Source organism: Echinops telfairi, unplaced genomic scaffold, assembly GCF_000313985.2.
Source record: "Echinops telfairi isolate 266 unplaced genomic scaffold, ASM31398v2 ScPeMD7_7475;HRSCAF=8513, whole genome shotgun sequence".
Taxonomy (NCBI): domain Eukaryota; kingdom Metazoa; phylum Chordata; class Mammalia; order Afrosoricida; family Tenrecidae; genus Echinops; species Echinops telfairi.
The window spans coordinates 22,554,710-22,577,353 of record NW_022111379.1 but is presented as its reverse complement, the minus strand read 5'-3'; the positions used below and the strand labels follow the sequence as shown (position 1 = coordinate 22,577,353).

Below are 22,644 nucleotides of genomic sequence, written 5' to 3'. Positions count from 1 at the left end.
TCTCCCTCACCCACTTCGCTGTCCATCCCCCAGGGAGGAGGCCATGTGTAGACCTTGTCCTCTGTTCCCCCTTTCTCCCTCTCCTTCCCTCCTCCTCCCCCCATCACCACTCTCTCCACTGGTCCTGGGGGGTTATCTGTCCTGAGTTCACTGTATTTCCAGTTCCTATCTGTGCAAAAGGCCCATGTTTTAACTGAGTTTGACACCCCTGACATAGAGTAGTCCAGGCTCTGGAGACAGGCAATCAGATTCTGCCTTGTCCTTTCTTACGGGCGCCACACCTACCAGCTGTGCAGCCTCAGGCAAATCACTTCACCTCTCTGAAACACTTTCAAAGGGCAAATGGAGGCCGTTTTGCCTTCTTTCTCGCAGAGAGTCCACCTTGCTCTCTATTGAATACGTCCTGGGCCCTGGCTGCCCAAAAGGAACTCTATCAGGCCTGGTAAGGGCTAGAATAAAATTACTGCGCTTCCAACTGGATCCGCGACCCTTTTCCTGACTTTCTTCTCTAGCCTTCATTCCTTGTCTATCTGGCCTCCAACTGGTAAATACAGCTTTGTTTGGGCACGGGGCCAGATTTTCTGCAGTGTTTAAATACAATTTGATACACTTGTTTATAGAAGATAACTTTAAAAATAACCATACTATAATACCAGGAATTCAATTCTAAGGAAGACATAACTTTCATTTTTCTATTCAAAAGACACTTTAAATGAGTTTGAATGTGTAATTTGTCACCTGCTCTGGCTTTTGGGAAACTAGATGAGAACAAATAAAATAGTTCTGTTATAAATATTTATTTTGTGCATGAAGAAAAAAAAACCTCTGTATGATAAAAATATAAACTTAGAATATTTCATTTAAACTCTATAGAATGAGGAGCCTACCATATGGAACATTTTTAAAGCTATGATAATTAGGTGAATTGGAATTGGTTAAGAAAGAAGAAACAGTTCAGTAGCAAAAGGAGAACTCTCAGGAATAGACCTTGGTATATATGCAAAAATTTACAAAAACAAACAATCTCACTGCCATTGAGTCAATTCTGACTCATACAACAAGACAGGACAGAGTAGAACTGCCCTCTTGAGTTTCCAAAACTTTAAAATATTTACAGGAATAGACAGTCTCAGCTTTCTCCCTTAGAGCTGCTGGTGGCTTAGAACCATTGACCTTCTAGTTAGCAGGTCAATGCACACATAACCCATTACACCACCAGAATAGACATGACTAGAATAATTATTTTTAATTAGTCAAATCAAAAACTTTTCAGACATGAAGATTACTTAGATTTTTGCTTTAATATACACATTAATCAACTAATATATATTTTCTATAAAATAATTTATTAAATTTACTTTTGGTAAGGATTGTCTACATTTAAAGGTTATACAATAAAAAGGTATAGAAGATTAAAATTCTAATGTTTTGGGGTACTTCAAACAAAATTAATTATAGATGGACTGTATGCTCAATGGTACATTATATACAAACAGCTCTCTTTGGAGAAATGTGCAACTCAGTGATGGAATCTGCCTCACAGAGCACATGAGTTATGAAAAATTACATCCCATGAGCTAGACTTGATATTTGGTGCCTCTGTTTTGTTATTATTGTTTCACAGCTATTCGCCTTGGTTCATGGGAAAATAAACTCAAATAAACCAAATGCACCGCCAACATGTCACTTCTGACACATAACTGGCACTGTGGGTTTCTGAGACTCTTTATGGGAGTAGAAAGTCTAATCTTTCTACTTATGGAAGATAAGTTCCTGCTAGGAAGGAAAAAGAGAAGGAGTGAGAAGTGGAAGTCAAGAGAGTCAGAGAAGGAACATGAGAGTGAGAGAGGAAGAGTCAAGACTCTGAAAAGGTAAAAGACGGGGAAAGAAAATGGGTATGCAGGGAGAGAAAAGGTGAGAAAGAGAAAGAAAAACTAAGGCAGGAGAAGAAAGAAAGGGCAGGAGCGGGGATGGGAAGGAAAGAAGTGAAGGAAGAAATCATGAAGAGAGAGAAGACAGGAGGCAGCAGGCAGCAGCAGGAGAGGTGGAGAAAGGAAGATGGAAAGAGGAGAGAGCGAGGGAGGAAGCTCCTATTCCCTCGGTCAGACTGGCAGGGGATTAAAAGTTTCTGCATAAACCCCACATTTCATTGTCCTTGTTCACAGCATATGCTGCCTTGGAATAGAAGCTTGAAACGCTAATTTATGGTGTGTTACATTCTGCAAGATCATGAAAGACTGACGCTGAAAATACCTTCATCACTTCATAGCAAAATAGCAGTAAACATTGCAAATGTATTGTTGCTAGTTAACTTTTTTGATGTCTTTCTAAGTACTCTCAGTGGGAGGAATTACGGAGATTTTTTTTCCCCCTCTTAGGACTTCAATTTTAATGTTTTGCTTCAAATTATTGTAAAATCAACACCGTTTTAAACTTGGAATTAGTAGGGGCTATTTTTGAATTGTCATGGTAAAGGCCATCTCCTAATCCTGCTCCAATGATAAAGGAAGTTCATTCCTCGCCTTCCTTTCTTTTTTCCTTAATAAGACAGCTGAAAGGACACAGAACACTGAAATCCCCAAAGCTTCTCCAGGACCGGAAATCAGGGACATCTGGGAGACTGTCTTCCTCAGCCTCACTTTAACATAAGGATTGATCAGACTTGCCCCTCCATGGAAACACAAACAAAACAAAATCATAATCTACATTTAAGTGATTACATAACTGATCTTTTAGTTCATTTAAAAAAAACACTATATTTTTTACCTCCTTAAGGAATTGCTGTTGTTAGTTGTCCTCCAGTGATTTTAACGCCTGTCAAACGCAGGCGTGCAGAGGGGAACTTCTTTCAGAAGCAAGTTGCCAATCCTGTCTGCCAAGCACCTCCAGAGGGACTCCAACTAACGGCTGGGAGGAGCATGCCACACTGTGTGTACCACGCAAGAGCATCTTCAAAATCACGACCCCACTCAAACCCAAACCCATGGCCATGGACTTGATTCTGACTTACAGTGACTGTACAGGTCAGACTAGAACGTCCCAGAGTGTTTCCCCAGCTGCAGCTGCTATGGAAACACACTGCCATTCCGTTCCCTCAGAGCAGTCGCTGGGCTCGAACTTCGTGTCAGGGCAGAACTACACTCGGTAGCATTTTTAGTGATTGGATATTTCACCTCTAAAAGTCGTTGGCCAGTCTTTCTTTATTCCAAAGTGCCTGATTGGCCTTGAATCCAACATTTCACGTTAACATTTGAATCGTTTGCATTACCAGGGATTCCTTTACAAAGTGACTTGTTAGGGGCCATCAAGTTCGTTCCCACGCTCAGTGATTCTACACCAGAAGGAAGCAGTGCTCCGTCCTGTGCCAGGCTCATCATGGTCATCTGGCAGCCCCTTGTGGTAGCCACGTGTCAATGCACATCCGTAAGGGTCTTCCTCTTTGATGCTGCCCTTCGACTTTAGGAAGCATCATGTCTTTCTCCAGGGAAGGAACTTTACTGAGAACATGTCCAAGTACATGAGGTGAAGTCTTGCCATCCTTGCCTCGAAGGAGCACGCTGCCTGTATTTTAAATCATATTTCTGTATTTCATATTTGATTTCTGTATTTCATATTTCTGTATTTCAAATCATATTTCTTGGGGGGGAGGGTTGGCAGTCTATGGTACTTTCAATATTCTTCACCTGTACCGTAGTTCAAATGCATGGATTATTTTTCTGTCTTCCTTATTTAAAGTCTTACTTTCACATGCATGTGAGGTGATTGAAAATATCTTGGGGCACCTTCATCCTCTCTGAGGCATTCTTGCTGGTCAATACTTTGAAGCGATCTGGTCAGCTGATTTACCCGATGCAATGTGTTGTTTATGTCTTGACTGCTGCTTCTGTGGGCACTGATTGTGGATCCAAGCAAGACAACATCCTCGACAACTTCAATCTTTTATCCATTTGTCAGAATGTTAGCTCTTGGTTCCGTAGTAAGAATGTGTTTCCTTCACTTCCAAAAAGTTATTTAATAGAGCTCATGGGCTTTTGCCACATATTCATATGTCATTTGAAACTTCACTAAATAGAGCTATTAACTCAGAGACAAAACTGTCCCTCAGCTCCCAAGGATACCTTTTGTAGACTGTGAGCAATGTTGTCTACGCAATGCTGGGGACTTGGCTGAATGGTGGAAAAAAGATGATAGTTTCTCCCTTTCCTTCTTTACAGAAACAAGCTGTATGTAGTGTCTTTGATTGTAACCGAGCACAAATGGTTCTTGCCTGACAGCATAAACAAAATACGGGGCTTTTTTTATGCATTCAAATTTTAATTATTTTCCCCTAAAATTAAATGAATGGCATGATGCCATTCTAATCCCCACCCCCAACTAGCTTTATGATTTGAGACTGGGGGTAATAACATACTTAGTAGAAGTATTTATCTGTACATTGTCTGTGAATAGGATTAGATTAAAACAACAACAATCTGTTATCTTTAAAAATAGCTTTATGGACTTCTCTTTAAAACTACATTTTCTTAATGTTAAGTGTTACTTTAAAAGATGCATATTGCTACTTTGACCAGTGATTACAAAACCATGTACTTTCTTTGGCGTATACTACTCTGCCTCCCCTATGTACACCACACTAAATTTCTATAGCTGGAAACAGGTCTCTGGATGGCAAAAATAGTTTGTTATAGACTAACAGGAAGCTGGGGGGTTTAATTCATACAATGGCATCTCAGAGAAAAAGTTCTGTTTACCTAATGTTACAAGATTACAGTAGCCCTGGAAAACCCTATATGTGACAGTAGTGTGAGCCCCATATGTAAGCTGTCAACTTGAATTAGCTGAATGCAGACCTGCCTCATGTGCACATGTTCACATTACAGGTGGAACTTTAATGGTGTGTCACTTCCCAAAAAGCTTAAATCCTCTCAGCCCTATATTAAGTTCAGCAAACAATTTTTTTAAATTTACTAAGACTTGGTTGGATCCTAGAGTTTTGTTTAAAAAAAAAAAAGAGTTTCCACCTTCCTTCTGCACTGCTCCTATAAATGTATTTACTTGGTGCCCGGATATCGCTTTATAAAACTCTTTAGTCTTCTTTTATTTCATTTTTCTAATTAAAAATGAAATACATCTTTTGGCTTCATTCTTTCCTTTGGAGAGTGTGCCAAATGCATAAATGCTAAAATTTGTTTTTATCTTATTACATTTTTCTACCAAATGAGGAATGAAACCATCTTGGTGTTTTAGCCCTAATTTTTGTGATAATAAAATATTACTAGTATATGTGTAATTACATTTTAGCATGTATGATCTATGTAATCCATTTATGTGCCTATCCATGCCTGCATCTAAACATGTGCCACGCTGTTAAGAGCTGTGCCCCTGTGTGTATTTCTCTTGACCTCAGTGAATGAGCTAGAACTTGAACAGACTGCCTTGTTCTCCCAGGTCTTGTGATTCTTCTTCACTCCTTTTCTATCTTGTGTGTTAGCGGGAAATGTTTCACTTTCCCTTCTCTGACAGGTTTCTGCCATACACAAATTCTACTTTATATTATAATGAGCAATCTATATGTGTTTGTGATTTACATATTACCAGTGGCATACCAATAGCAGACAATTAATATTGAGGGGTTTTCTTTTCAGTAGCTGATGTTCTGTTAGAAGGAACATAGGCAGAGGGGATGAAATGTGTGGTTTCTGCAGTACCTTGCCATGGTTTATGCATAAAAACAGTTTAGCTGGTGGCTTGAAAGTGTGGTAATTGAAAAGCAATTTCAAATGAACACGTAGGTAAATAATATTATGGATGAATGTTCCAATACTTTTTCCTTTTTGTTTTTTGGACATTATCAAAGTCCAGTGAAATAGCACCATTTACTTCCTATTTCCTGAGGTGGCCTTTGTACTATTCACTTACGGGCTTGTCCTAGCGACTGTTTCAAAGCCCTGTGATCCAGTGAGGTGCCTGGATCAAGTATAGATTCTTCTAAGTGTTCTCACTGCATCTTAGATCTATTTTAACCAAGAAGCCATCCAGAAAAACAGAAAAACAAAATAAAGCCATGGAAACTTGACAGAATTCTTAAATCCCATGAAAATAAGCCCTGTGATTAAACTGGACTTGAAATGACACTTTAATCTGTTGGTGCATGAAGAAAGCCTTTTGTTCCATTGTGACATCTGAGGAGGAAGGTAAATGGAAGGAAACTGCCTTGGGGGGGTATCCCTGTAACTAAGAGCAGGCACGCTCATTTGCATGGTGACAAATAGCTCCTTGAGGGTAAAGCTCCCAACACCTAGCTGCCACTCCCTGGTGAATCAAAGATAGGATTAGACAGTAACATCAGGAGATATTCGAGTGACAGGACCCTGGCCACCTCTGTATACTTATGTGTAAGATGAGAGAAAGTTACTGATCACTCGGGATGCTTTTGAGAAGCAAATAATATGTAGATGTAAACATAAGTATGGATACAGATAAGAGCTCTTAAAACAGCACCTAAGTATATCTAACCATATAATGCAATAATATGTATACATATAATATATATAAACTGTAATATCAATATCACCATAAGAAAGCAAGCTCCCATCTGTCGAATCCTTTGGATTGTCTGGTCATAGAGCACGGTTGCTTCCGTTAAGCACGAACTGTCCCGTGCCCTGTTCACTGTTGCCCTTGTCAAGGCATTTCGTTTGATAGCACTTTTCGTTCTGTGCAAAGACGTGAACTTTAACAATAATAATTATAGCAGCCGTCATCACGGCATCGAGTATTTCCTTGCCATCTTTTTTTTTGGGGGGGGCGTTCATTTTATTGAGGGCTCTTACGATGCTTATTCCAATCCTTACATCAATTGTATCAAGCATATTTGTACATATGTTGCCACCATTCTTTCCTAGACAGTTACTTTCTATGGGCCCTTGGTATCAGCTCCTTTTTTGTCCTCTTCCCTGCCCCCACCATGACCCCTTGATAGATTATAAATTATTATTTTCAAATCTCACATTGACCACGGTCTCTCTTCCCCATGGTTTCCATTGTTCTTTCCCCTGGAGGGGTGTGTGGTTGTGTGTCGATCATTGTGATCGGTTCCCCCTTCTTCCCCTCCACCCCCTTCTCCCTCCCCACCTGGTAGCTCCCTTTCCATTCCTGCTCCTGGGCTCTGTGTGTCATGAGCTCTTGTCTCTTAGCTACACCTGTGCGCATGCTCCGGTCTAGTCCCAACTGAGAGGCATCACTGGGGTCATGGTGAGGGTGAGGTGTGGTGTGGTGAGGAAGCCTCAAGGAACCAGAGGAATATTGACTTGTCATCTTTAACTGTAACTTCAGCGTAAGTGTCAGCAACCCGATACTATCCTAGCTTATGTATGTAAAGCCTCAACAATGCATGTGAATTAACCGAAGAATCTCACTGAAAATGTTGTTAGCATATAGGTGTGTGTTTATTTAAGACAAAGGGCTAATCATGCTCTGAGTGGCAATTACGTTTCCACTGATTTAGTCCTTTCACTCCCTCCTGCACCTTGGGAAAGAGCCTCTCATCGGTCACCAGGGCTTCAATACCATCTGCACAAACCTTAGATAGGGGATCCTTGCGGCACGTGTGTGCACTTAAAAGCAGGTGGACATTCTCTTTGCTAATGGATCAGAAAGAGGAAGAATGTCTTAGCACCAAGACCCCAAACTGGAAGACTCAGAGGAAGAGAAGGAAAAATATGCCATTTCTTTTTCCATCTAACCTCAAATTTCAAGCCTAGGTGTATAAGCATAAGACAGATGACTGTGTATTCTCGCAAGTTTAAGTAGTGGAGAGTCACAAAATACTTACAACTGATCAAGAACAAAGACCGGAATAGCAATGGGCTGAAATTATATGGAAGCTTAAAACATTGTAAAATCTCTTTAAGAGGTTCTATCCCTCTTGTATTAATGACAAGAGCCCATGAAGCAAGGAAATGCATCTCAACATTTTGAATTGCCCTTCAGAACAAAACAATATCCCCAAAGAAACTTAAATTCTTGAAGATCCCAGTGAGTACCCAATCCCATCACCCAAGGCTTAGAGCTGATAGGGTACATGGAAAGTTGAAAATATTAAGTAAATTATAGATTTCAATATAAATAATAAGAAAACATATGAATAACTATAAAGTAAGTCCATTATTGAATGCCACATTATTTCAGGAAAAACCGCAAAAAATAGCTTACACATCGATTTTTAGAGTCCTTACTAGCTACTCCATATTCTAATTAAAGCACATTCGGGTCATTTTAAAGTCTAACTTTAGAAAAGGAGGATAATTATGAAATGTGGGTCAGATGAAGCAGTCGTGTAAATCTGAGAGCTATCAACCAGCCTGTCCGAAATTGCTTTTCTGTCTTTGAGAGCAGCCTCTCAAAGAATGCAAAACGAGGGGAGTAAAGGAGGCTGTGCTTCTCCTCAAGAATGTGCTTCTAGGAAACTGATTCCATCTCTGAAGGGTTTGCACTCAGGCGTTTTTCGCTCTACCAGCAACTGCCCCCCTAGAAGATGAGTTTGAAGATGAGGGTTTCCAATATGTAGGCTGGCTTGCGATTTATATATTGGATGGTCACAGAAGTTCCCATGTTTGCCTTTAGAAACAAGCACCCCAAAGTATGTTTCTAGGTTATCAGATTGGGCCAAGATGCCACACTCTGCTGCATTTCAACTATGTTTCTAAGTATTTTCCTTTATTAATAATAGTCTCTGATGTCGACACTAGACTTTAAAAAGTAAAACATGTCAACTGTCAACAACGATTTACTGGGTTTCTCCCCTGTGATAGCCACAGATCTGGATGCTGGGAACAGTGAGCACAGTTCCTGTCAGCAGAAAGCATAGGTTCTAGTAGAAATGCCTTCTCTTTTGAGGGGATATAGCCGACATATGACATCACCTCTTTGACATTCCCCCGTCCACATTTAGCTCTCTCGTTTGTTCGTTTTTCTCAATCCAGGCACTTCCCCAAAGCAACAAATTAACTTCAGAGATTGTACATCTCATTAAATGTGTGCTACCACACAGAACTGAAGTGTTCAGTGTCTGCTCTGAGATTCACGTAGCACGACAGCCGGCCTGCTACCGCAGTTACACATATCAGAAGCACTCAAATGTATTGTGGTTCCATTACACAGGAACTATAATAACATTGATTAGCAAAAACAATCTGCAAAACTTGCATCAGAAAATACTCATTCTGGATCAATCTCTATAGCTAAAGAATTTCCAAGTATTAAAAATTAATCACAAATAAAAGTAACATTTTTTTTTTAAGTGCATGCTTGGGCAGCATGAAAGTAATGGTGAGAGGCTATCAACTTGCAGAATCAGCCATGAAAAAGCACCTCCCCCCACTTCTGAAGTTCTCAAAGAAAGGCACGACAAAATAAACTCTCCTGGGGTGTCATAGCTCTTTCTCCTTTCAAGAAAGTTTTCTTAAGAATTAATCTAATTCCTTTTTTGTTAATGCTTAAGTTCATTTTCTCTTCTTTTGTTGTCAGTAGATGTTCATGAAACCATAATATTTATTTGTTCAAAGAATAAGGAAGACCATGTTCTTTATAATGATCCTTCTTCAAGATAAAGGTAAACTGAAAGACCACTGTTAGTCTGGATAGACTAGAGAAACAAATCCACAGAAACTCATGTGTATAAGAGAGCTTTATATAAAGGGTAATTGTACATTAAGAAAGCATCCTAACCCAGTCCAGTCCAAGCCCATAAGTCTGCCATTAGCCCATATATCTGACACCGATGTACAAAATCCTGCCCAAACTCACAAAACACATGCAATGATGCCGACTGCAGGAAGAAAGCCGAGTCAGTGAACGTGTAAACACCTCAGCACTGGCAGGGGTCTCCACATGGCTACTCCAGCACCCAGGGCTGCATCAGGGTAGGTCCACGTGGTTTCTCCTCAGGGATTTCTTGCAGGAAGTGAGCCTTGCCAGATGAAGCAGGGAACTGGCTAAAGCAGCCGCACACTGTTCTGACCATCTGAGAGCCAGAGACTGAAAAGCGAGACTCACTGAGCCATTTATCTCTCCACTCTTCAATTAAACTGCCCTTCAATTAATCCTACATGTGTTCATTGACCAGGTTGGCACAATAAACCTATCACAACACCAGACCTAGAACTGGACTTATTTAACTGACACATATGAAGCATGAAATGGCAATTTTATTTGTGAGTGGCTCCATTTCTGAATATAAATCCTACAGTGGATTTAGAACTAAGATTTCTATGTCAATTACATGATAATATAGGTGGTGATGATTATACTAAAAATCGGCATTTATTAAAAACCTTACCATATTCTTAGAATTGGATTGATTGCCATTATCAAGATTGTCTCACTGGTGTAGATTTTAAAGATTTAATTATAATAATCCTGTGAGGCTAGTGCTATTATTATTATTATTTACCTGTGGCGGAGTAAAAACAAAGCTTAGAGAAATCTAAAGGTAATAATAGATTAGGATTGTGACTCAGAGTGTCAAATTCCAGAGCTTTGATGCTTCACCATTCTGGAAATCAGAAGCATCTATTAACAAATCGTATCAGGAAGCTCATCAGCCACGCTAGCTGTTCACTCAATTGGCCACAGAAATACAGAAGTAAGCGCTGTGCTGGCTTGTTGACTTTGTAGCATCAGTCAGGCACGAGCTCTGTTTTCATTTTTTCTCTTATATAAATATATTTGTGCATGCAGATCAATGAATTTAACAATCTGGCAATGTTGGCGGATGTAGAATTTTGAATATCATTTTGACCAAATGTATGTGGGCCTAGACAGCTAATTCATCCTAAAACCAGTATGGCCTATATCTTTTAGAGATGTAATTACCCACAGCAGGCATTTTGGGAATCGGCTCGATAGCAGTGAGTTTTACAGAGATGTATTTTCTAGGAAAAGGGCATGGTTCTCTCTTTATCCCTATGCCAGAACACCTAGAGATGTGTTTACTTGTTATGATGACAGACAGATGGTATTGTGAACTCAGCAATTGGACTTACCTAATGTGCTATTTGGAGCACAACATGCCCTAAAACCACCGACAAGTGATGAGAAACCTCATAGCCATGTTAGATAAAATGCCTTGAAAAATGAACACGCAGGACAAACATTGCTTGCTTTAGGTGTAAATTAAAAACTAAAAGGAAGTCCAGTCGCACAAGTTGAATGGGTTCCAAGCCAACACCACATGCTGGCCACTACCCATGCCGAGCAGAGCAAGAGAAAACACATGGCCAGTGAGTTGTTTATTAGTTTTTGAGACAATTCAGGATGTTTCCTGACTCGTGATTATCTTACAAAGTTAATAACACTTTGGGGGTACAGGTTATAGAACACGTTTTATGTACTCACTACTCACTGATCAGCTACCTGGTTATTTTACATTTTGCATTTACAACAAGAGTGAAAAATCTACTGTCAAACTCTATTGTGTGTTAAAGATATAAGTCATCCAGTGACAAACACCAAGGTACAAGGTGAGGGTATCACTGGCTGTATTGGTTAAGGTGATGCCTCAACTTGGTTGGGCAGTGATTCTTAGTGGTTTTGCTTTTATGTACTGATGTAGATGGAAGTTATATAACGGTGTCATTATGTAATGAGGTGCTCATCAACTACTTTGTGATCTTATTTCATCGTCCTCCATTTTTACATACTGTCAATTTCCATGTCTATATGTGAAGAGGGGGGCACATTTTAAAGGAATAGTATATAAAACTATCCAATTGCAAGTACTTTGTAATTGTGATGGGAAAATTGAAAAATCGCTATATTTTTATTTAATCAATAAAATAAAGGCTCCGACAAAAGCAAAATGACTTTTATAAGCTCAAGTCTTTGCATGGTAATTAAGATACTCTAATAAACATGTTATGCATATTTATTCAAATTATTTGAGTTAACTACGTGTGTGTATGTGAGCACACATTATTCCAATGAAGTTACGTATATACTCACACATAAGCTGACCGAATATCAGCCAAGGCTCCGAATTTTACACAAAAACTGCACTAAAAATGTGCTGAAAAACTGGGCTTATACACGAGTATGTACGGTAAATTGATATGATTACTGTTTAATCAGTTGCTAGTCAAATTTTATTTGGCTGAAAATGCTGTCTTTATATACCTGAATGAGTTTGGTAACCAATTTTTCATGATCAATTTGCAAGTCACACGAACGGATGGCAACTTTCAGACATGAAGATGGGGCCCTGGTTTCTTACTGCTGTCTTCTGCCCACAGGTTGTATATAAAAATAATGACGTAAGACTGGAATTATCGCGACTTGCCAAACAAGGAGACCCTAAAATGAAGATCCACGGAGTGGTGGCATTCAAATGTGAGAATGTTGCAACTTTGGACCCAATCACCTTTGAAACCCCTGAATCTTTCATCTCTTTGCCTAAGTGGAATGCAAAGAAGACCGGCTCCATATCATTCGATTTCCGTACCACGGAGCCAAATGGCCTCATCTTATTTAGTCATGGCAAGCCAAGACATCAAAAAGATGCCAAACACCCCCAGATGATAAAAGTCGACTTCTTTGCAATTGAGATGCTGGATGGCCACCTCTACCTCCTCCTGGACATGGGGTCGGGTACCATCAAGATAAAAGCCCTGCAGAAGAAAGTGAATGATGGAGAATGGTATCACGTGGATTTCCAAAGGGACGGACGGTCAGGTAATTTATCTTTTATTTCCTTTCTGCTATTTTACCCCTGAAGCATCTAGCCATCATTTCTAAGATATTAAATTAAGACATACAAAATATCTCCTGCACTCCTGTCTTCAGGGTATAGGACATTTCCCATGAGTACTTTGGCTTCTGTTTCATACCATGTAAACTATCAAAAGGAGCTCAGTAACCATCAGAGTTGGGCATCAAACCCCAAATGATCAATTGACTTCCAGGACCGTTTCTTTTTCATGCATTGCTTTAATTGTTCTATATTATCAATATTTCTTTTCCTTTTTTAATTGTTTTATTAGGGGCTCATACAAGTCTTATCTCAATCCATACACACATCAATTGTGTAAAGCACACTTGTACATTCATTGCCCTCATAATTCTCAAAACATGTGTTCTCTACTTAAGCCCCGGGCATCAGCTCCTCATTTTTCCCCTCTCTCCCCCCTCCCCCCTCCCTCATGAATCCTTGATAATTTATAAATTATTATTTTGTCATATCTTGCCTTGTCCGATGGCTCCCTTCACCCACTTTTCTGTTGTCCGTCCCCCAGGGCGGAGGTCACATGTAGATCCTTGTAATCGCAGAGCCGTTTCTTAAATGAATACATCCTGGATAGTCAAGCACAGATCTTACCTGAAATTTTTTCTTGATTTTGTAAATGACATAATTCAGGTTTTTGAATTTTTCTATTTCCAATGATCTCTTTTTCTATTGAATATTTAGAAATGCCATAAGGAGCAAATACCATATATTCATTTTGTTGATAAGGTGGAGAGAGGCCGAGACCCTCCGTGAGATGGATTGAGAGAGTTGAGCAGCCAGGGCCTCAACTACAGAAATGATCGTGGTGATGGCAGCGGGTGGGCAGCATTTTATTCTGCTACACATAGTGCCATTCTGAGTCAGAACATGCTTGATGATATCTAACAGCAATAATACCACATTTTATATTAATTATAATACAACTGTCATTTGAAGTTTTAAAATATCCTGAATTTTTAAAATTCATTTTATTGGGGGCTCATACAACTCTGATCACAGTCCATATATCCATCCATTGTATCAAGCACATTTGTACACGTGTTGCCATCATCATTTTCAAAACATTTTCTTTCTACTTAAGCTCTTATTATCAGCTCCTCATTTTTTTCACCTTCCCTCCAACATCCTGAATTTTTTCATATGCAAAATTAAAAAAAAGTTTTCTTGCAAGATTTGGCACTTAATTATACAGTAAATATTCATTATCACATGTGTGTGAACACATGAGGAAATTTCAAAATGTTTCTGGAAAGATTGCATTATCTTTCAATTCCATTCATATATATATATATATATATATATATATATAAACACAATCTATATATGCACATATGTACACACATGCAAACATATATACAAGTAGATTCACTGAGAGAATGAGCCACATATAAAATCTTTAATACTACACACTTTATCCACAGTAGATATATGGCATAGAAAACACTTTTAGCAACACAGTAGCATTTCAAGGAAACAGGCAAATCACCGCTATCTTCCAAATCATTTCCCTTTCTGCTGAAAGCTGCATGGAATCCCACACCAGCAAGGTATTCATCGCCCTGCTTCTTTTCGCTGTACTTTTTTTCTGAGGTACTTGAGACAGGCAAGGAAATTTTCATTAAAGAAAGAACTTTTACTCTGAAATTTGAGAGAACTTTAAGGGTTGGGTAGGCTTTACTTTCTTGGTAAAATATCCTGCAGAGAGTAGACCGAATAGTGAGCAGGACAGAGTAAGTGATGAGCAAGAGACTGAAAGTGAGAGTCTGAAAGAGAGAAGATTCATCTGTTTTCAAAGGATAGCTACCTGGAATAGTGATTACGCATTGGGCAGCGCACTGCAAGGTCAGCCAATCTGCAGGACAAAGACAAAGCTTTCTACTCCGATTGAGTCTCAGTCTGAGACAGTTTTACCCTGTCCTATAGGGTCGCCACATCGGAATCAACTTGATGGCAGAGAATATGGTTTTGAGAATATTTTTTGGAGTCCCTGGGTCATGCTAACAGTTTATGTGCTCAGCTCCTAAGGTTTAAATCCAGCCAGAGTTTCCACAAAAAAAGCGCACCAGGAGGTCTACTTTTGAGAAACCAACTGTTAAAAATCGAATTCTCCTTTGGCACATGTGTCGGGATGTGTCCCATAGACTTCAAGGACTTTAAAAGCATACATATCTTTTATCATCACCCTGTAAGTTCATGTTCTGATTATCCCTCTAATTTATAAAGCAGTTTATTGTCTGATAACTGAAGACAACTGAATTTAGCCCTTGTCTGGCTCCTCCTCCCGCCATTCTCTTGTCTCCTTAAATCTCTGCTGTCCACTCTGGGATTTCCTCGACACAACAGTGTTGAGTGTTTTCCGTGGGCCTGAGTTCCTTCTCTTGTCAAAGGGTAAATAGGACACGGACGTATCCAGAAGGAATGAAGCGGAATCCACATCAACTGGGGGTAGGATTCTATATTTTTATGAAGCTCTCCGGGTGACAATGGCCATCAGCCACATTTGGGAGCCACAAATTCAGATGCCCGTTAGTGCTTCTTTTGTCTCTAAGGGCCTGTGGGCACCGTGCCATTTCAGAAGGCTGTTCTGCATTCCTAGGTTGAGCTCTCTTCCTATCTGTTTATGGGCTAGTGTCTCTTGTCACTAGCCAGTTTACTGCTGGCTTCCAGTATTGCAACTATTTCTACATCCCTCTTAGCTATGTCTTGCTTTTCTGTGATCCATAAGAATGTGCTTGCCTTTCTGGAAAAAAAATAGAATTGTTTACTTAATAAAATAAAGTATTGGAATATATGACATAGGGCATGAGCTTGGGGAGAAGATGGGGAATAGAAAGCAGGTTAGAACACATTGCTCTCTTCCTCCAGGTTTTAAGACACTGAATTGCTAATGAATTCCGCTCTGGAAACATGGCCTCCCTACATATTCCTATTTGCAGAAGGAGGTCTTCAAGGATGAGTCGTTACATTTTGTGCAATCTGTGCTATTTTAATATTTTTCCCTTCAATGTATTTGATGGTTAAGAAAAGACAATACAAGAAGCAGGTTTCTTCCTGCTTCTTAACAGATGAGTCAGCATTGACTCCATGGCATTGACTCCACGGCAGCACGTTTGGTTTTGGAGACAGTTTCCCCCTCCCCTCCCCTTGCACCCCACGACACATTCAGGCTTGCAGAGTAATCGATGGAAATGTAGGGAAAGAGAAACGCAGTGCCTCTCTCCGACTCCCCCATCCTACCTATGCCAGGGATATCAGTTCATTTGCTACTTACAAATGTTCAGGAAAAAAAGGAGAGAGCCCCCTGTGTTTTGTAGTATTAGCTTGTGGGTGGCATACATATATATTTGGAGTAAAACTTTGAAAATTATTTTCAAGAATAGATATATTTTTAGTTAAGTTCCATTGCAATTGAAAACACAACAAATCAGCTTAACTGCACATCTTTTAGGAGTTCTCAGGGCCAAAAACAATTTGAATTTCTGATCAGGTATATATAATTCACCTGAAATGATGAGGTTTCCAACTTTTTAAAAGTGATACATGTTCAATGTCAAAATTCCAGTCATTGCAAAGGATGGAAAGAGCCACATGGAGCGATGCAGCATTAATTAACAATGGTGACACACCCGGATATTTCTTCCCAGTCTTTTTCAGTCTGATGCCCATGTCTATCATATGCCCATGGAAACAACATGCCACATACATGATGCATCATACACACAGCACCATTCAGGCGATAGCCTGACTTGAAAAACCAGTGTGTGAAAATACAGTGTCTATATGTATGTGTCTGTGTGTCTGTGAGTGCACGTGTGTAAATATGTGTGCAGATAGGTATGTGTGCTCATGTGCATGTGTGTTCACGCATAAACCCACAAGAAGAACCGGGCAACATGAGTTCTTTGGTGGGATCTCTTAAGAGTAGAAAGTGCTTGCTTGGCTTATTGCACTAAAGATCAAATATTTTAATCTTCAAGGAAAATGAAACTTGTATTTCTCCTTTAAACTCTTTACTTGTCTCAATTACCAATAGTTTATTCGTTTTAATAAACTCTTTTAAAACCCTCATCAGAGAAGGCTAAAAGTGGAGGCTATCTGAAAGTGAATTGTGGGTGGAAAAAAGAGAAACATGTCTTAGGAGAATATTATTTACACCTAAGAAACATGAATTTTTTTTGTAATCAAATAGAGTGTGTTACAACATTAGGTGGCATTTTAATGGCAAAGCATTTTATGTGATTAAAAATCATGATTTTTGAATTGGAACAAACAATATAAAAAAACAACAGAGCTCTTTCACACACCAAAATCCGTCCTTTACGAAATGGGGAGGAAAAAAAAGGAGGGCTCATATCATGTTGGCCTAGCTCAAGGGAGTTTAATGTAATTTTAATAGCTGCAGCTGTTAATATTTTATAATCTACTATTTTAATTAAGTTCTATATTTGCACATGGAGTTAGTTTGGTATAGAGCAGCCTTTTAAAAATTGAATGGATGGCTATACTAGCTTTTATTTTACTTAAAGTATATTTCTGATTTTGGCCAGTGAAATACTAAGACTTATAGCTTAGTTAAAACCAAGAAACATGGACTTTGGGGGGAAAAGAATTCATTTTACCCACTTGTCATATCCCTCCTAATGAGAGCCTCCATGGAAGCTTTTTAAAGGGTTGTGTGAGGAAGGATATGACCGTGCAGGAGGGCAGTCGGGGGCTGCTTTTTTCTGACTCAGGACAGGTAAGGGCCATAGCCTAGGACACTCTTTATTTGAGGATTTAAAAACATTGAAGGAGCCATATTTCCTGTTTAAAGTAGAGAAAAGGTAAACATAAGGTTTTTTTTTCTGTTGATGACCACAATGGAGTAAAACTATCAGGAGGCCATGGCTGTTTCTTCCACACCAATCGCTGTTGGTTATTTTGGTCAGAGTTACAGTTAAATCATATTTGGTGGCTCTAACTAAATGTTGAATACCAGCCCCCCCCCCCAACAGTTCATGATAGAAAATATGTATGAGAGGGGATGCCTTACATGTTTTGCATAGCACTTGCTCAGTAAATAGCAGTCACCCACAATGAATGAATGATGAAATAGATGGGTGATTCAGTGCCAACTCACACCTAATATTCTCAAAACGGTAGCATCTTCTTTATAGCTGAATCATAAGAGCACTCACTTAGCTGTAAATGCAACTCTAAGAGGCCTGACATGCTTTTCCGAAAGCAAATGATTGAGTTTTGGTTAACAGATGCTTCTTCTATGAATACAATTCCGTTCTCCAAAGGCAGATGTTCAAAACAATGCATGGGGAAAGTTAAATGCTAGTTAGCGCACTGTGGTAAGCGTGGAACAAAACTGGTCAGCTTCTATGGAAACAAGACTTCTATTGCTGCTTGCTCATGAGAGCCTTAGATCATCCAGCAAACATGTGAGTAGTTAGAAAAGTCACCAAGAACAAGGTTCTCTCTCCTTTCTGAGGGCTGGGATCTGCCAACACAGCACTTATGTTAGTGTGGCTGGAGACAGGAGCCATCTCTTTTGTTGATTTATCCACTAAAAGATGGGTATATTATCTCTTGTTTGATTAAAAAGGTTTCCTTTGCATCTTTCTCTAAGCTTCCTTTTTTCTGGGCAGGAAGGGGGTGTGTAAAATAAATTTTATTGGGTTATTTCTAAGCTATGTGCCCTTATTACATTTTGGGCTTTAGGAAAGAAAAAGTGCTCTACATAGCACCTACTTCCCAGATACTGTGGGTTGGGCACACAGTGTGGTGTCAAAACATTGCCTGTTTCATCTGGGACACAGGGGCTGGAGAGACCAAGTGGGCTAAACCTTGAAAGGCAGCTTTTTTCTGAGTCTGTGCAAAGCTGAAGAGTCCTGGTAGTGGCTTAGCTCTAAGCTGGAAGCCAAAAGGAAGACTGGAAGTTTGAACCCACCAGCCCCTTCCCAAGAAAATGATGTAATATGCTTCCAAGACTGGCAACCTTGGAAACCCCATGGGACAGTTCTACTCTGCGCAATAGGGTCGCTATGAGTCAGCATCGACTTTGGGTTGGGGGCTCAGGTGGCAAAGAGGAAAAATGTTTAGTGCAGGCATGGTTCAGTAGATCAAAGAGGATGACTTAAACCCTGCAACAAGTCGATGCCCTTTGTGGATAGCTTAGTAACTAACAGTAGAATGACTGAATTTTCGAGTGAATAAATATGATTGAAGAGGCTCATTATCTTACAAAATTTGCACAGATTAGAGCTGACTTCTCCCTTAGCCCCTCCTCTTACCTTCCTATCCTCTACCCTCAACCCCAACACAAAACAGCTGCCCAGGTATTTAAGGAAAAGTATGAATTGGACGACAATTAGGATGAGGTTAATTATTGTTTTCTTGGGGCCCCGGATAGTGTTTAAATTTGTGTTAAGCTCTTTGGCTCCATCAAGGGTATCCCCCCAAGGATTTTACAGCCAACTGTCAGTCACTTTTTTTGCAAACCATCATTACACATTGAAATCAAGGAGAAAGCTCATTATTCTTGTCAAAGGCAGCTTGTGTACAGCAGGGTGCAGCAGATTGTATCAGCGGTTATTCATGGGTAAGCCTACATTTAACAGCAATGAAACCATTGAGATTTGAATTGAAGTCATAGAGTTCCAGTTTAAGAACTAGAAATTACAGTGGGAAAAGCACAAGACTCTCTCTTGAGCACATAATTAGAGGTTTATAGTAATCACTATTTGACGTGAACAACACTTTCTAGCTATCCATTACCAGCACGGATATCCATGAATACCATTCATGAATGGACACATTTGACTCTTCCCACTTGAACAGCCATTTGATGATTTTCCTGTTTAGATCCTGATTTGCACTTACCTTGTGAGTGCAAACATCCCTCCCATCCCTCTGCCTGGTAATCTGTTGCATGTAGTGAAATGATTTCAAGTAAATTTATATTTCAATTTGTATCCATCTCTATAGGCCTGCATCCCTGATTGTAAAGATTGCAAAATGTGATCAGTATTTGATCAATTGCCTTTCTACACTCTTGATGACCAGATAAGGCCGATTCTGCATGACAATGTTACATTGAGTTATCTTAAATTAATGACTATGTTCACTTATTCTGAACATGTTTAAGAAGAAAGAACACTCATTCATCAGCTTCCCCACAATGAAAGCATTTTTCTTTTTTACACACTTTCCTCCAGCTGTTAGCATAAATGTTTTTTTTTAATATAGTTATATCTACAGTATACATATAATTCTTCAGGGTATTTCTTGAATACGATGTGTTAAACATTTTTGTTTCCTCCCAAGATTATGTAGGAGATAAAAATATTCTCGAGGACTTACGAACCAGCCTCTGAACATTTCTGTAATAATGGGCTTAGTCAGAGCAACACGTGTGGGGCCGCTGCATGACGGAGCCATGTTTGGTTGTGCAGAAGGTTGCTAAACATCAGAACTAACCCCATAGCAGCTGACAACAACTGTCATATCGTTCTCGGTGAGTTAGGAAACCAGCCCTGGAAGTCAGGAGAGAGGTATGCTGGAAAACTGAAAGAGGCCCTCCAGCTTGCATATCTAATGAAAAGAAAAGGAATCCTGGTGGCACAATCGTTAAGTAGGCCACTGCTAGAGGAAAGGTTGCCAGTTCAAACACATCCAGAGGCTTCATTCAAGAAAGACCTGACCATCTGCTGCTGTGAAGATTACAGACTAAAAAAAAAAATTTTTTTTTAAACCAGTGGGGCAGTTCTACTGTGTCACATGGTGTCAAAATTAGGTAAAAGTCAGTCACTGGTGCTGGACAAGGCCACAAAGAACAGAAAGTGGCAGCAGCAGGCATTCGGCAGTGGCAGGGCACTCAGCTTCCACTGAGTGGAAGCAGGGGCTGTGACGGACATGAGCAGGTCCAGCCATCCTAGAGCATGGTACTGCCCACCTCCTACCTCCCGTACATACGCTCCTTGTTTGGAATCCATGTGCCTCAAGCAATCTTCTGATTAATATTTAGCTCCCAGTTCAAGTCCGATGGTGGTAAACGGATATAATGGACCATTCACGCAGATGTGGGTATTCTGGTTCCTGTAAGCATTGGATCCACTATAAATGAATTAACAGCCATTTAGATTGGAATTTGCCATCCCACATTGGCAGAGTGTGATAGGAAGGAATCCATGTCCTGAGGCAGTTCATTTCTCTTTGGGAATCAATACATTTGCATTCTTATTGTATCCATTGGCCTTTGAGATCTGAATTAGCTCCATGGGACATGGGGATTTGCTCTCTAAATCTGCCAAATCTCTGTTCTGGGCATGTCCTGCTAAGGGGCCAACCCTGTACTCTGAATGCCCGAGTTGCATCCTCTGGAAACAGGCATTTACTTGACCACGCCCACACCAGGGACCCTTAGTGTGGAGTGCTCAGTGCTAATCTGGGCAACTTCTGCACATTCTCCCCCATAGGTCGCCACTAAATTAATTTGGCATTTAAAAATCCCAGCAACTTTAATTATTCAGCATATTTATAAACACATATAAAATAAGTATAGGGCACTTACTTTACTAGTTATTGGATGACTTAAACATTAGAGTATTTCTATGCTAGTCGATCACTATAATTTGTTCCTCTATTCCTATTGGTTAACACTGAGCTGTCACTCTTAGCATTTCCCTGTTTAAAAATACTTTATGAAACAGCTTCCTACACAGGGCATCTTTGTGTATATTGCTCATAATTTCTCTAAAACAGCCTAATAATTGTGCTATTTTAATTTTGAAAGATAATGGCAAGTTACTTTCTTAATTGTCTGCTTTAATTTTCATTCTTATTTATAATATGAGGAGGCTTCAAAAAGTTTCTGGGAAAATGGGATTAAACGATAATGGAATATTTCCACAAACTGTTATAGCCCTTCATATATGAGGTTATTTTCCTCTTGTTCTGCCTATATAAAATATTAATATTTTAAATTTTGTTTGAAGGTTTATTTTTTCATATATTGGTTTAGTTCCCGAAATTCCCAGGTTACTGAGATGAACTTGGATGAAATTAAGTAAGCAGGAAAAAAAATTAACAATGAGCATAAGACTCGTATTAATATTGTACTTTAATGTAGTTTTTAATGAAATTTATTTCATTTCCTATTACAAACCTCATACATGACACTAAGAAAATTTTTTTAAATTTGCTCAATCATCCCACGACACCAGAAGCCTAGTATAAATATTTTGATGCATTTACTTTTATTATTTTATGAGCATTATTAGTTTGGCATACTGTGTCATGCCATATTATTAATGATATATTTTGCCTTTATAATTCCTAGTGTGTGTTTTTACTGCATTTGAATGTGTTAATAAACTACAAACCTGTAAACGTGTGGAATTTGGGTCTCTTGCAGTGAGAGGTTGAGGAGAATTGTGGATAAATAAAATTAACATTAAATTTAAAATTCACTTAAAGCAGTAATTCCAAAATATTTAAGCCTAAAAGGATTTATAGGGACCATCTGACCAATTTCTGTATTTTGCACTAAGTCCTAAGGGATTGAGTGCTTGCTGAGGCTTAGCAGCAAGTTAGTAACAAATAGAACAAGAAACCCAGCTTCCTCTTGCCAGCAAATGTTATTTCCTGACACACCACTCTCTTTTTACTCCTTCTTTCCCAAAGTTATTGAAGTAATTTAAAGTTGAGAACATATTAACTTACTTCAGTCTCAACTTCATCCCTGTTCTTCGCACCCCTAAACTTATTTATGAAAGTGAAACAACCAAGAAAAGTTGGAGGAACAGAGGTGTGGGATTCAATACATTAGCTCAAATTGCAAAGCTTTTTTAGTGCCATGTTCTGAACTAAGAGCT

The 22,644-nt window shown here is 39.3% G+C and overlaps 1 protein-coding gene across 23 annotated transcripts in view; it reads left to right on the top strand.

Moving 5' to 3' along the window:
• Window positions 1-22,644, top strand: part of NRXN1 (neurexin 1) — a 1,284,195-nt gene that overhangs the window by 517,431 nt on the left and 744,120 nt on the right. For all 23 annotated transcript variants that reach the window (XM_045285734.1, XM_030884348.2, XM_030884347.2 and 20 more), the window contains one exon: window positions 12,291-12,729. In XM_045285734.1, the coding sequence (XP_045141669.1) occupies window positions 12,291-12,729 (439 nt within the window). The remainder of the gene's footprint in view (window positions 1-12,290; window positions 12,730-22,644) is intronic.